The sequence below is a fragment of the Pseudophryne corroboree genome, chromosome 1 (assembly GCF_028390025.1).
Source record: "Pseudophryne corroboree isolate aPseCor3 chromosome 1, aPseCor3.hap2, whole genome shotgun sequence".
Classification (NCBI taxonomy): domain Eukaryota; kingdom Metazoa; phylum Chordata; class Amphibia; order Anura; family Myobatrachidae; genus Pseudophryne; species Pseudophryne corroboree.
This window is the reverse complement of record NC_086444.1, coordinates 136,009,741-136,021,760: the sequence shown is the minus strand read 5'-3', so window position 1 is coordinate 136,021,760 and position 12,020 is coordinate 136,009,741. Positions and strand designations below refer to the sequence as shown.

At 45.4% G+C, this 12,020-nt stretch overlaps 1 protein-coding gene across 1 annotated transcript in view; it reads right to left on the bottom strand.

Annotated features, from left to right (window-relative positions):
- The window catches only part of SHISAL2B (shisa like 2B), a 189,472-nt gene that overhangs the window by 130,911 nt on the left and 46,541 nt on the right, over positions 1-12,020 (bottom strand). The window contains exon 2 of the mRNA XM_063963129.1: positions 6,357-6,514. Within this exon, the coding sequence (XP_063819199.1) occupies positions 6,357-6,514 (158 nt within the window). The remainder of the gene's footprint in view (positions 1-6,356; positions 6,515-12,020) is intronic.

The window sequence follows — 12,020 nt, the reverse complement described above, 5'->3', positions numbered from 1 at the left end:
ATGCTGTAAAATCCCCATTTTCGGGGGTTTTACCGCATTTTCAAATGTACTAAGACTCGGCCGCCGGTTTTTCGCCACCCAGGGTATCGCCATCTCTGGATGGCGATACCCTATAGAAGCCTATGGGCTTCTTATCGCTGGCCACACAACCCGCCGCCTCCGCCGCCCCCCCGCCGCAGATGCCGACCCCCTTCCTCCCCGGCATACCTTCCTCCAGGCAGCCTGGACCCGGAAGGTAAACTTCTCCTTACCCTAGCAACGCAGCCGGAGGCCCTTCCGGGTGCAGGGGGGAGGATGAGGCGCAGCGGAAAGCTTGCTGCCTTGTTCCCAGCAGCTGAGGAGAAGGAGAGCCCAGGGAGGTGACGGAGACCCCCCGCACACCACCTTACAGGTATCGCAGGGGGCCTTCGTAACCGCATTGCGATGTTGATCGCATATGTTAGTACATATGCGATCAACATCGCTGCGATTGGCGTCGAGGGGCAGCGATGTATGTTAATACATCCCGCCCCCAGTTCTGGTTCCACTGTGTGTTTATACTTATAATTATTCATCCGTACCTGCCAGTCCAGTTTTGTCTAGTCCTTGTCCGGTGTGTGCCCGTCTGTCTAGCCTCAACCCACTCCGTGCCAGGTGGGTGCCTACTCCAACATATTTTCCTTGCACTTGTCCAGCCTCCATTAGTTTCCTTGTCCACATTAAGACCTGGGAACATCTGAGTACTGGGTGGACCTAATCCACCTAGGAAAGACGGCTGCTAAAGGTGAAGCTTTAGTCCGCAGGAGACTAGAGGATTGCTTGGCTTGCGTAACAGTTGGATGGTGATCATTGTTGGACAGCAATTTCTAAATATTGCTACGGATGATTAATTTGATTGTTCTCTAGGCTTTAGCTAGGCCACTTCAGGACATTCACCTTTCTTGTTGTTGTTAAGCCACTCCAGTGTAGCTTTTGATGTGTCCTTTGGGTCATTATGATGATGGAAAATAAATAATAAATTGATAGCTATGAGAATTTGCTATATCCTCAACACTCATTTCCTGGCAGCCGACAGCAATAGTTTTAATGTGTTACGGTTTCATTTGCAAAAGTTATAGCTTGGCGGTCCAGAGTCACTGGATTTTCTCTTTCTTAGGGGTCTGTTTACTAAGCCTTGGAGAGAGATAAAGTACCAGCCAATCAGCTCCTGTCATTTTTCAAACACATCCTGCAATTATGGCAGTTAGGAGCTGGTTGGTTGGTACTTTATCTCTCTCCACGTTCTCTCTCCGAGACTTAGTAAATAGACCCGCTAATGACTAACATCTAAGATAGTTCTCAAAATACAGTGATCTGCTACTGACTCTCCTGTGTAATGCAGTAAGTCCTCGTGCTGCTCCTTGAAACTATCTAAAATTCATTTTGTTAAAAAAAATATTTATTTTATTCATCTCATAGTTCGTTTCTACTCTTCTCTTCCAAAGTATTCCTTCAGTGCCTCTATACAACAAACATCCATCTAACTCATATAATTGCCATGCGCACAGCCTATAAGCTAAAGTCTCCTGTCAAAACACAGTAATCATTTCTCACTGGAGTTACTTAAATGCATTAAAAGCTCCTACTTTCCTCATACATGTCTAGATTACCTCAAAGAAAAACCTTGAAAGGTGGGGTTGGAAAAATCTTGTATTTCCGAAATCAACTGCTTTGCAATATTATGATGGAAAAATCCATTTAAACTATGAAAGAGGTGTTTAAATCATCAGACACATAATAAAACGCTCTGCACTATAACAGGTTTCACTTTCAACACCCCTTTTCCAGCAAAGTCCCGGGTCTGACCTGGGACTAGGAACACGGTTCCAAGCCGTGTCAGACCCAAGACTAACCCCTTTTCCACAGCGGCCTTTATATTGCACACGGGTACACTCTCTTTTGGTCAGTAATTGGAGATGATGTCATCTCCAAGTGTTGGGAAATCCTGCAAATCAGGACACCCTCCCCCAAGGGCGTGGCCTCAGTCCTGTTAGGCCATGCTCCTTCAGTTGCCATATGTCACACTAGGGGCAAGCACGGCACTCTGCCAGTTACTGGGCTGCCCTCCCAAATGCCTGCGGGACACTGTGGTTCGGGCTCTCTGCATGCTGTAAATGGTTCCCGAGTTGGATGACCCAGGTAACCCATTTACACTGCCCCTTCACCCGGTTCCTACCCATGTCCAACCCTGCAAGCTACGCAGGCTGTATTCCCGGGTAACTGGACCCATTTTGGTTTTTTTTGGGACCCTTTTCCACTGAACTAAAAACCTGGGTTGAGTTGCGTTCATGTTTCACCTATCCATGGTCATCCCTGTTATTTCAGTGACTGGCCTTATAGGCCAATCACAGCCTGGGGGCAGGGCTTTGCTCCGTGTCCCGACACCTTACAAAAAATGTTTTTAATTTATGATGTACCATCGATGAAGGGAAACCATCTGCTTCTCTTCCATCAATGGCAAAAGTATTCAACATCGGACATAAACCATCGATGAATATGATTGGCACTTTCCTTTATGTACAGTGTGCTCTGGTGCCCTCCAGAACATAACAATATATCCAAATTCAAAACAAGCAGTGGCACTCAGAGACTTTGAAGTAAATAAATGTGTATTAACAATGTGGTGACATACCAATATTTTGGGGCACAGACGGTACTTTGTTCACCTTGACAAAGGGCTGGCTGTGCCTCGAATCATTGGTATGTCACCATATCGTTAATACACGTTAATGGACACACAATAAATTCAGTTTGCTTCATAATTTATAGATTAAATAAATAAAAATAATAAATAAAAGAAAAGAGATATATAGTGTCCTACAATGCAGGGACACATTTTATTTTACATTTACAAGAGTGCAGGCACGTGTCCATCTTTAGAATGTATTATATTTGTATGTATGTGTGACTGTGCATGTGTGTAATGTATGTACAGCATGTATGTATGTATGTATGTATGTATGTGTGACTGTGTGGTATAATGTGTGTAAGCGTCACTGCTACAGGTGGCGTTACGTATGTAAGCGTCACTGCTACAGGTGGCGTTACGTGTGAGAGCGTCACTGCTACAGGGGGTGTTATGTGTGAGAGCGTCACTGCTACAGGGGGTGTTATGTGTGAGAGCGTCACTGCTACAGCGGGCGTTACGTGTGTAAGCGTCACTGCTACAGGTGGCGTTACGTGTGAGAGCGTCACTGCTACAGGTGGCGTTACGTGTGAGAGCGTCACTGCTACAGGTGGCGTTACGTGTGAGAGCGTCACTGCTACAGGGGGTGTTATGTGTGTAAGCGTCACTGCTACAGGTGGCGTTACGTGTGAGAGCGTCACTGGTACAGGGGGTGTTATGTGTGAGAGCGTCACTGCTACAGGGGGTGTTATGTGTGTAAGCGTCACTGCTACAGGGGGTGTTACGTGTGTAAGCGTCACTGCTACAGGGGGTGTTACGTGTGAGAGCGTCACTGCTACAGGGGGTGTTATGTGTGTAAGCGTCACTACTACAGGGGGCGTTACGTGTGAGAGCGTCACTGCTACAGGTGGCGTTACGTGTGAGAGCGTCACTGCTACAGGTGGCGTTACGTGTGAGAGCGTCACTGCTACAGGGGGTGTTATGTGTGTAAGCGTCACTGCTACAGGGGGCGTTACGTGTGAGAGCGTCACTGCTACAGGTGGCGTTACGTGTGAGAGCGTCACTGCTACAGGGGGTGTTACGTGTGAGAGCGTCACTGCTACAGGGGGTGTTATGTGTGTAAGCGTCACTGCTACAGGGGGTGTTATGTGTGTAAGCGTCACTGCTACAGGTGGCGTTACGTGTGAGAGCGTCACTGCTACAGGGGGTGTTATGTGTGTAAGCGTCACTGCTACAGGTGGCGTTATGTGTGAGAGCGTCACTGCTACAGGGGGTGTTATGTGTGTAAGCGTCACTGCTACAGGTGGCGTTACGTGTGAGAGCGTCACTGCTACAGGGGGTGTTACGTGTGAGAGCGTCACTGGTACAGGGGGTGTTATGTGTGAGAGCGTCACTGCTACAGGGGGTGTTATGTGTGTAAGCGTCACTGCTACAGGGGGCGTTATGTGTGTAAGCGTCACTGCTACAGGGGGCGTTACGTGTGTAAGCGTCACTGGTACAGGGGGTGTTACGTGTGTAAGCGTCACTGCTACAGGGGGCGTTATGTGTGAGAGCATCACTGCTACAGGGGGTGTTATGTGTGAGAGCGTCACTGCTACAGGTGGCGTTACGTGTGAGAGCGTCACTGCTACAGGGGGTGTTACGTGTGAGAGCGTCACTGCTACAGCGGGCGTTACGTGTGTAAGCGTCACTGCTACAGGGAGCGTTACGTGTGAGAGCGTCACTGCTACAGGGGGTGTTACGTGTGAGAGCGTCACTGCTACAGGGGGCGTTATGTGTGTAAGCGTCACTGCTACAGGGGGCGTTATGTGTGTAAGCGTCACTGCTACAGGGGGCGTTACGTGTGAGAGCATCACTGCTACAGGGGGTGTTACGTGTGAGAGCGTCACTGCTACAGGTGGCGTTACGTGTGTAAGCATCACTGGTACAGGTGGCGTTACGTGTGAGAGCGTCACTGGTACAGGGGGCGTTACGTGTGTAAGCAGTGGCGGGTGTAGACGCTGCGCTTTTTGAGCCTCGACGCACCTGCGGTCCAGATAATACAGGCATGTCCAGACCGTTTGTGGGGCAGGTTGCGGCAGCTGCATATCGCCACAAGCAGCCGCTGCGACCTAAAAGATGGTGGCCCCCCATCTGCCTATGCAGCTAGGCTGCGTAGGCGGGGGCTACCCTTATCATGCGAGTGCTTTGCTGTGGGAGGACCAGGCATGCGGGGCAGAATTGCCCTGTGCTGGCTGTCCCCCCCACATGTCAGTGTAAATGGTTGCTGAATCGGGCCCTGTAACCCACTCAATAATTAATTGTGTCCCAAAGTATCCGTACTGTACCCCAAACTGTATCCCGCAGGTACCAAATGCTGTTTTTATGGTTGGGAAAATTTTGGGGAGCTGCTCAACAAAAGGCTGATCAATCAGGGCTTTACATGGGCACAGAGTGCCAGTCATCAGTGGCCCAGGGCTCCCAGGAGTGAGGTACAGATTGGGCACTGAGAAGAGTAAATGAAGGCTGCATAGGCATGAAATGATATAAGGGGTCTTTGGTTTGTGATGGGTTAATGAGAGAGCTTTTGCTGGTTAGATTAGCCTCCCCCTTGGGGGGTTTGGTGTGTGGTGTTATTAGCCTATCAGGAAGCAGCACTTCCTTTTGGGTACCTGGGTGCTGCGGTTCTGTTAGGCCATTTAACAGTGGGGTTAGAACCTGGCAGTGTTGGGAAGGCGCTTTTGACCAGCAGCCACATGGCGCATAAATGGTCTTTGAGGGGCAACTACCCTTTCCAAGGACGGCTAGTGAGTTCTGCCCGTACAGGAGGACGATTGGCATTTTTGTAGGAAATGGTCACGCTATGCCATAATAAAGGGTAGTATTTGCCTTATCAGGACAGGTTATGCTTTGGCCGGATGAGGCGTTTTAGTTGCCTCATATCATAAAGTTGGGGCGTTTAAGTCGCCGCCATTATTATATAACATCAATTGGCTAGAGCTGGTCATCAAGCACTTTCCTAGCCACCCCTTACCATAAGGGTCATTCCACTTAATAAATACATTAATGACCTTTTAAAACTTACGCAGTTGTTGTCCATGTCTTATTGTGTCTGTGTCATTTATTTTAGAAGATAAGCTAGCTTAATGGTTATGCAAAGGTAATCACATAAATCAATAGACGCCTTATAGTCATGTGCTGGGGGCCTGTGGCCTAATGTAGGGGGCATCCACGCTGCTATGTTACACATGGTTTACTGGTTTTTCTTTGCTGTTTGTTTGTTAACTACTACTACTTTTGAGCAATGATATTCCACACACGATTCTTAGGTAGATTCTGTGTTGGATTGTTTTCTATTGAATGTACTTGCGAGTTGGTTTGATTGGTTATTGCCAATACTGTACATACTACATACTGTACATTACTAATTTGCAAAACATTTTTAAACAGATATACTGTAACTACCGTGTGTTTGTGCGGCTGCTCTATTGCTTATTTTAGCTGGGCAGCCTTCGGCCTCTATTGGTGAAAAATATTGTGAGGGCTGAGGTGGTTGAAAATGACTGGAAATTAATGTTATTGAGGTTAATAATACCATAGGGACAATAAAAAAGCCTTCATTATATGAAATGTCGCTGTTTTTATCAATTAAAAAATAAATACATGTCCAAAACACAGGAGTCAGCGCCCATCTCTAATTCTATAATATTATATACTTTCAGTGTGGACTTACCTTTATGTGAAGACAAAGATCCACAATGCTGTAACTTCAAACCAGTTTCTATTCTCTGTGGCTTCGTATATAGAAACAAATAGCACAGTACACAAACACTGACAACAAATGCTAATAACACCAAGGCTGCAATCGCCAGTCCAATCAGAGCTCCTATACTGGGAAAGAAAAGAGAAGAAATTTGATTATTTGGGAGCAGCGGAGATCACTGCAATATCATGTGCACTGAGAAATGAATGAGTGGTTTTAAAAATAGTGCCCATCCCAACCATTGTGATCTAGAAGTCACTGACTTATCCATCGGTTCAGAGGGTAAAGAAAATGGGCCTAATTCAGACCTGATCATGGGTGTGCTGAATTTAGCACATCTACGATCAGCGTCACTGACATACGGGGGGACGCCCAGCACAGGGCTAGTCCACCCCGCATGTCTGGCCCTACCTTGCTGGCGCAGTTCAGACCTGATCGGCTGCTCAGCGAAAACGCACAGCAGCTATCAGTTCTGAATTAGGCCCATTGTGCAGCTATGGGGGTCAGTTTTGCTACTACTTACAGTAGTCCTGGACTCACTGATTTTTGTGGCTTCCAATGTCTGGGTCGACATGCATTAGGTCGACAGGTACACAAGTGCAGATGGTCAAAGGAAGACAGTGCTTAAGGTTGACAGGTACGAAACGTCAAAATGACAATGGTTGACACACAAATGGCAGACCAAAGTTTTTCATGTTTTTCCAATTTTTTCTTGATTTACTATCCAAGCGGGCTAGGATTGGAAATAGTAACCTGTGGCAAATACAGCAGTAGTGGAGCGAGTTACCTTGCCCCGAAACCTGGCAAACATAAACGTTTCCACTGATTGCGCTTAGATATGGTTCAACGTACAAAATGACTCCCCCCCCCCAAAAAAAAAAAAACCAAACAAACCAAAAACAAAACTTGTGTCAAACTTTTCTTTGTGTCGCCCATTTGTCATGTTAACTTTTAACCCTGTTGACCTTTTGTACCCGTTGACCTTACTTACTGTCTACCTTTTAACTGTTGACCTTTGACCCTGTCGACCTAATGCATGGTGACCATATGGGGTCTACTAGTGACTTTGTCTAGACTGTGCAGAACTTTCATACCAATATTTGTTAGCAGCCCCATGAAGCTGCAGAGATAAATGTGCGAGTCCAGGCTGAGGTGGGGATGAGAATGGAGACAGGATGAGGTGGGGATGAGAATGGAGACAGGCTGAGGTGGGGATGAGAATGGAGATAGGATGAGGTGCTGTCACTGATGAGGTCTCCTTTCTGGCCGTCTGTCTATTTAATAGGTGTAAATACCAGCCATTAACTCATTCGGTTTCAGGAGCTCCACGGGAACAGTCCATCTCCCTTCTTTAGATTTTATTTTTACCGACACATTTACGTCAGACCAAGAAGCTGATTGTAGATAAGTAATGAATGATACCACTACAGATGATTGCAGGAGGCAATAGGTGGCAAAGATCTTATAAAGTACAGAGAGAGCACTGTTATGGTCAATACTATTAATGGGGGACGCTTATTTCTGAAACTATTTATGGGGGCTCTATTATATATAAGACTAGTAGCAGAGGTACTGTTATGATCATTTATAATGACTCATCAACTATTATTAAAATTAACAAGTTAAGTGCAAGCATCTTTCTTTTTAAACAATACATGGGTGTTGTTATTTACTTTTTTTCTTGGTACCGACAGGCTAGAAATAACAGCAGGTTCCCAATGCTACTTGCCATTGATACCAAGCGATGTAATTATATTATAGGGACGTTAGGGAAGATGTCTCAAGCCTTGGAGAGTAATAAAGTGAAGACGTTTCCCAAAGCAACCAAACAGCTTGTAACTGCCATTTCAAAGACTGTGCTAGATAAATGACAGAAGCTGATTGGTTGATTTGGGCAAATCCTCAACTTTTTTTCTTTCCAAGTTTTGATACATCTCCCCCTTGGTAGGCTGCATTCTACAAATTATTTGTTCAGACCTCAGAATGTAACACTCAGAATGTCTGTTTCCACTGATAAGAGGCAACAGAGACAATTTAATGTTACTTCTTATATTTCTGTATGTTTTTGTAGTAACTAAGCTAGTGATGTGTTTACCAGTAGGCTACAATAATTTAAAATGGAATGTTGTCACAAGTGAGTAGATCCTATTTATTAAACAACCTCAGGCGGACAGACTCTCAGATTAATAAACACAATGCAGTAGGCTGTGCAGAATAACTGATTGACAATTAGGACATGACTTAATGTACAGTATGTCCAACAGTCAGGCTTCATTCATATAGGATCTGTGTGAATAGCCAATCACAGCAGTTTTCTAATGCTCCATCCAATCAAAAACGAGCTACTTTGATTGGCTAATCACAGATAGGCCCATTTTCATTAATTTGCATCATAGTTCTGCTAGTAACAAGTCAGATTTGTTTTTGTATTAACCCTTGGATTACTTCAGGAAAGACTACAACAAGATCCCTAAATATTTAAGCATGTAATAAAGATGGGAATTTGGGAATTGGTGAATGGTTATCTCTAATAAAATGTTTTTTTCTGTATAGTGTTGGGTCTTCATTTACTTTTAGTCCACTGTGTCTAACTAGGACAGGGATGGAGAACCTTTGGCCCTTCAGCTGTTGTTGAACTATGCATCCCAGCATGCCCTGCAATAGTTTTAGCATGGCCAAATAGCAAAACTGTAGCAAAGCATGCTGGTATGTGTAGTTCAACAACAGCTGGAGGGCCAAAGATCCCCCACCCCTGCTGTAGGATCTGACTGGCCCTGGATGTCATGGGCATGCTGGCACTTGCAGTTCTGTGTGAAAAACATGTTTAAAGCAATAAGGTTTTAATGGTTGGATAGGTTGTTCTGTTTTGGAATGCTGGTGCTTGTAGAACTACAAGTGCCAGTATACCCATGGTTAAAAGAACATGCTGGCACTTGTAGAACTACAAGCATCTGCATGCCCTGGTATCCAGGGACCACTGGCACCTGTAGTGCACATGCACAAACAAATGACACTGGAATAAACACACACAAAGCCCTTTATTAATACCTTCACAGCTGAGAGTTTTCCCACCTGTACTGAGCCTTCTTTTCTCTTCAGTTTATTTTTCTAAATAATTGTAACCACATGAATGAAAGCCCTTTTTTTTTTTTTTTTAAGAAGACGTTGCTGTCTGTCATTCTAAGCACCATCACTCTGACTGCTCAGAACAGGAGAAAACAGCTTTGTATTAGTAGTGTTGAGACCTCACAGCCCTTAGACACCCACAGCAGATATGCGTACTGGCAAGCAACAAGGGCATATGTATTTCTGCAGTCTACCTTCTGGTAACATTGGAGTGAGCCTGCCCTTACTGTACTGCCTTCCTACCCTCAGCCGCTTGGTCCCTTCGGACATAAGAAGTTACAATTGTCAGATCCAGGCCAGTCTGTGGGCCTAATTCAGACCTGCTCATAAATGTGCGAAAAAATGCACATCTATGATCAAAATCTTTGGCATGCGTGGGTGGGGGGGATGCCCAGCACAGGGCAAGTCTGCCCCGCATGCCAGGTCCTGAACCCCCTTTCCCCCGTCAGAGACATGTGAAAGGATCGCACAGCAGCGATGCTTTCGTACCTGGTAAGTAGCTCTCTGTCTACCCAGCCTAACTACGAAGGCAGGCAGGCTACCCATTGACAATGCTAAATTCCTTTGTCATATAAACAACCCTTTATGAAGCTAAGAACACTGTACGCTGTTTACTTAAGAAGTACCGTAATGGTACGCTATCTGCGTAGCGATCGCTCAGCCGTAGGCGAGACGCTCAAGCGTCACGTTCGCTCACGGCCCAGTGATCACAGGACACGTTATTGGTTATGTCTAGGGGAATGATTCGCTGTAGCGTAGCATACGCTCGAGACCACGAGGAGGTCACCAGCGATGCAGACGCTTACAACACTATACCTTTATGATAAAACCTTATACCAATGAAATACACTGAATACCTTAATGTGAGTACAGGGTGTAAGTGCAACCTTGTGTAACCTGACTAACTACAAAGCTGCTTGAGCGTCACCGACGCTCAAGTGAACACTTAACACTATAGGAAATACACAGATACTGGTTTAGGTTCCAAGGCCTATTAACTGTATTATATCTAATATACTTGTAAAAGGGGATAACAGTACAAATGATACACTACAATATAACAGAGACTTCCTAACCACAGAACTAAACAATAAATACAAAAGGACAATACTACTCTGACCTAAAAGAAATACAATACAATACTATCTAATACAATACAATACTAGCCTAGTCTAGGGGAGATATGAGAGAACAGAACAGAGAGAGAGAGAGAGAGAGAGAGAGAGAGAGAGATGAGATGAGAGAAATTGGCTCACAGAAAGACAATGATTACGGAGAGAAACTTACGCACAAAGGGTATGATCGCCTGCGCCTCGATATCCAGCTCCCGGCTATCAGCAGATAACCGTTGATGAGAGAGTGAGAGCTGGATGTGGTCGGCCTGCCTATTTATGCCCCACACACAATGCAATCTCCTGGTCCTACAATCCCATTGTCCATTGGCCGAAGGAATTCGGCCCTGTATCATAACAAAAGGTCATAGGGTGATTCATACAGGTGGGCTGTGACGATTTCCAACAGCTCAGGTGGGTGGGAAACTGGGTTTCCCGCCGCATACCTGAGTATGTGTAATTAATAGAAATGGACATAAACTTCTTATGTCCATAACTATTCGCACGAGCGATTAATACGCTCCAAACCAACACCGGAATATTGCTAATTAAATACTCTTCCGATGGGTACCAAACACTGCTGTATGATTCCTGTTAGACCCTTCGTACGATATAAAGAGGGATTCCTCAGCTCTGGGACATTGTATTTTAACCAAACTTTCAGAATCTATCAAAGGGACCATGATCTATAAACTACATTAATTGTGAACATTTGTAACGAATGAGTCGCACGCTACGACTACATAAACTCTACCGTAAATACGCATACCGCGCCTGCGAGTGCACGTTATTGCGGGTATGCGAATCCACGGGAGAGCGCATGCACGCGCAGCGCGGACCAGTGTGCGGTGCAAATATGGCAACGTGCATTGAGACATTTTTCTGACTTTGACAGTCCACCCTTTGGCAGTCAATAATAACTGCCACAAAACATTTAAGGAGAAAAATGTAAGTCAGGGGTTAATTGATTTCCATGGTTGGGTAGGGGAGGAGAGAGGAGAAGGTGTGAAGAGGGTATGACCTAGTGAGATAGCAGAAGCATGTGTGTATGAATCCATGTTTGGGGGGTCATGTATCATCGTGCCGTACGTGTTGTAAATCAAGCTTCGAGGTATTGCGAAGTATACATTTGAATTCCTTCTTATCCTGTGGCACAGGTCTGTGGATGGGCTGTCAAACTTTACCGAGCTCATTTCGGATTTTGAACAAAATGGGGAGCACATTTTAGTTGATGATACATGAATGGGGGAGGTATGTGGTTGCTGATATCTGTGCCTGTATTCCCTATCGTCTATGTGTGTCGTTACCTGAGGGTTGTAGAGATGAAGATAAAGAACACTTACGAAAAATGCAATGATATTCTATGTCAGGGAAATGTACATCTGTCGTCGAAGTT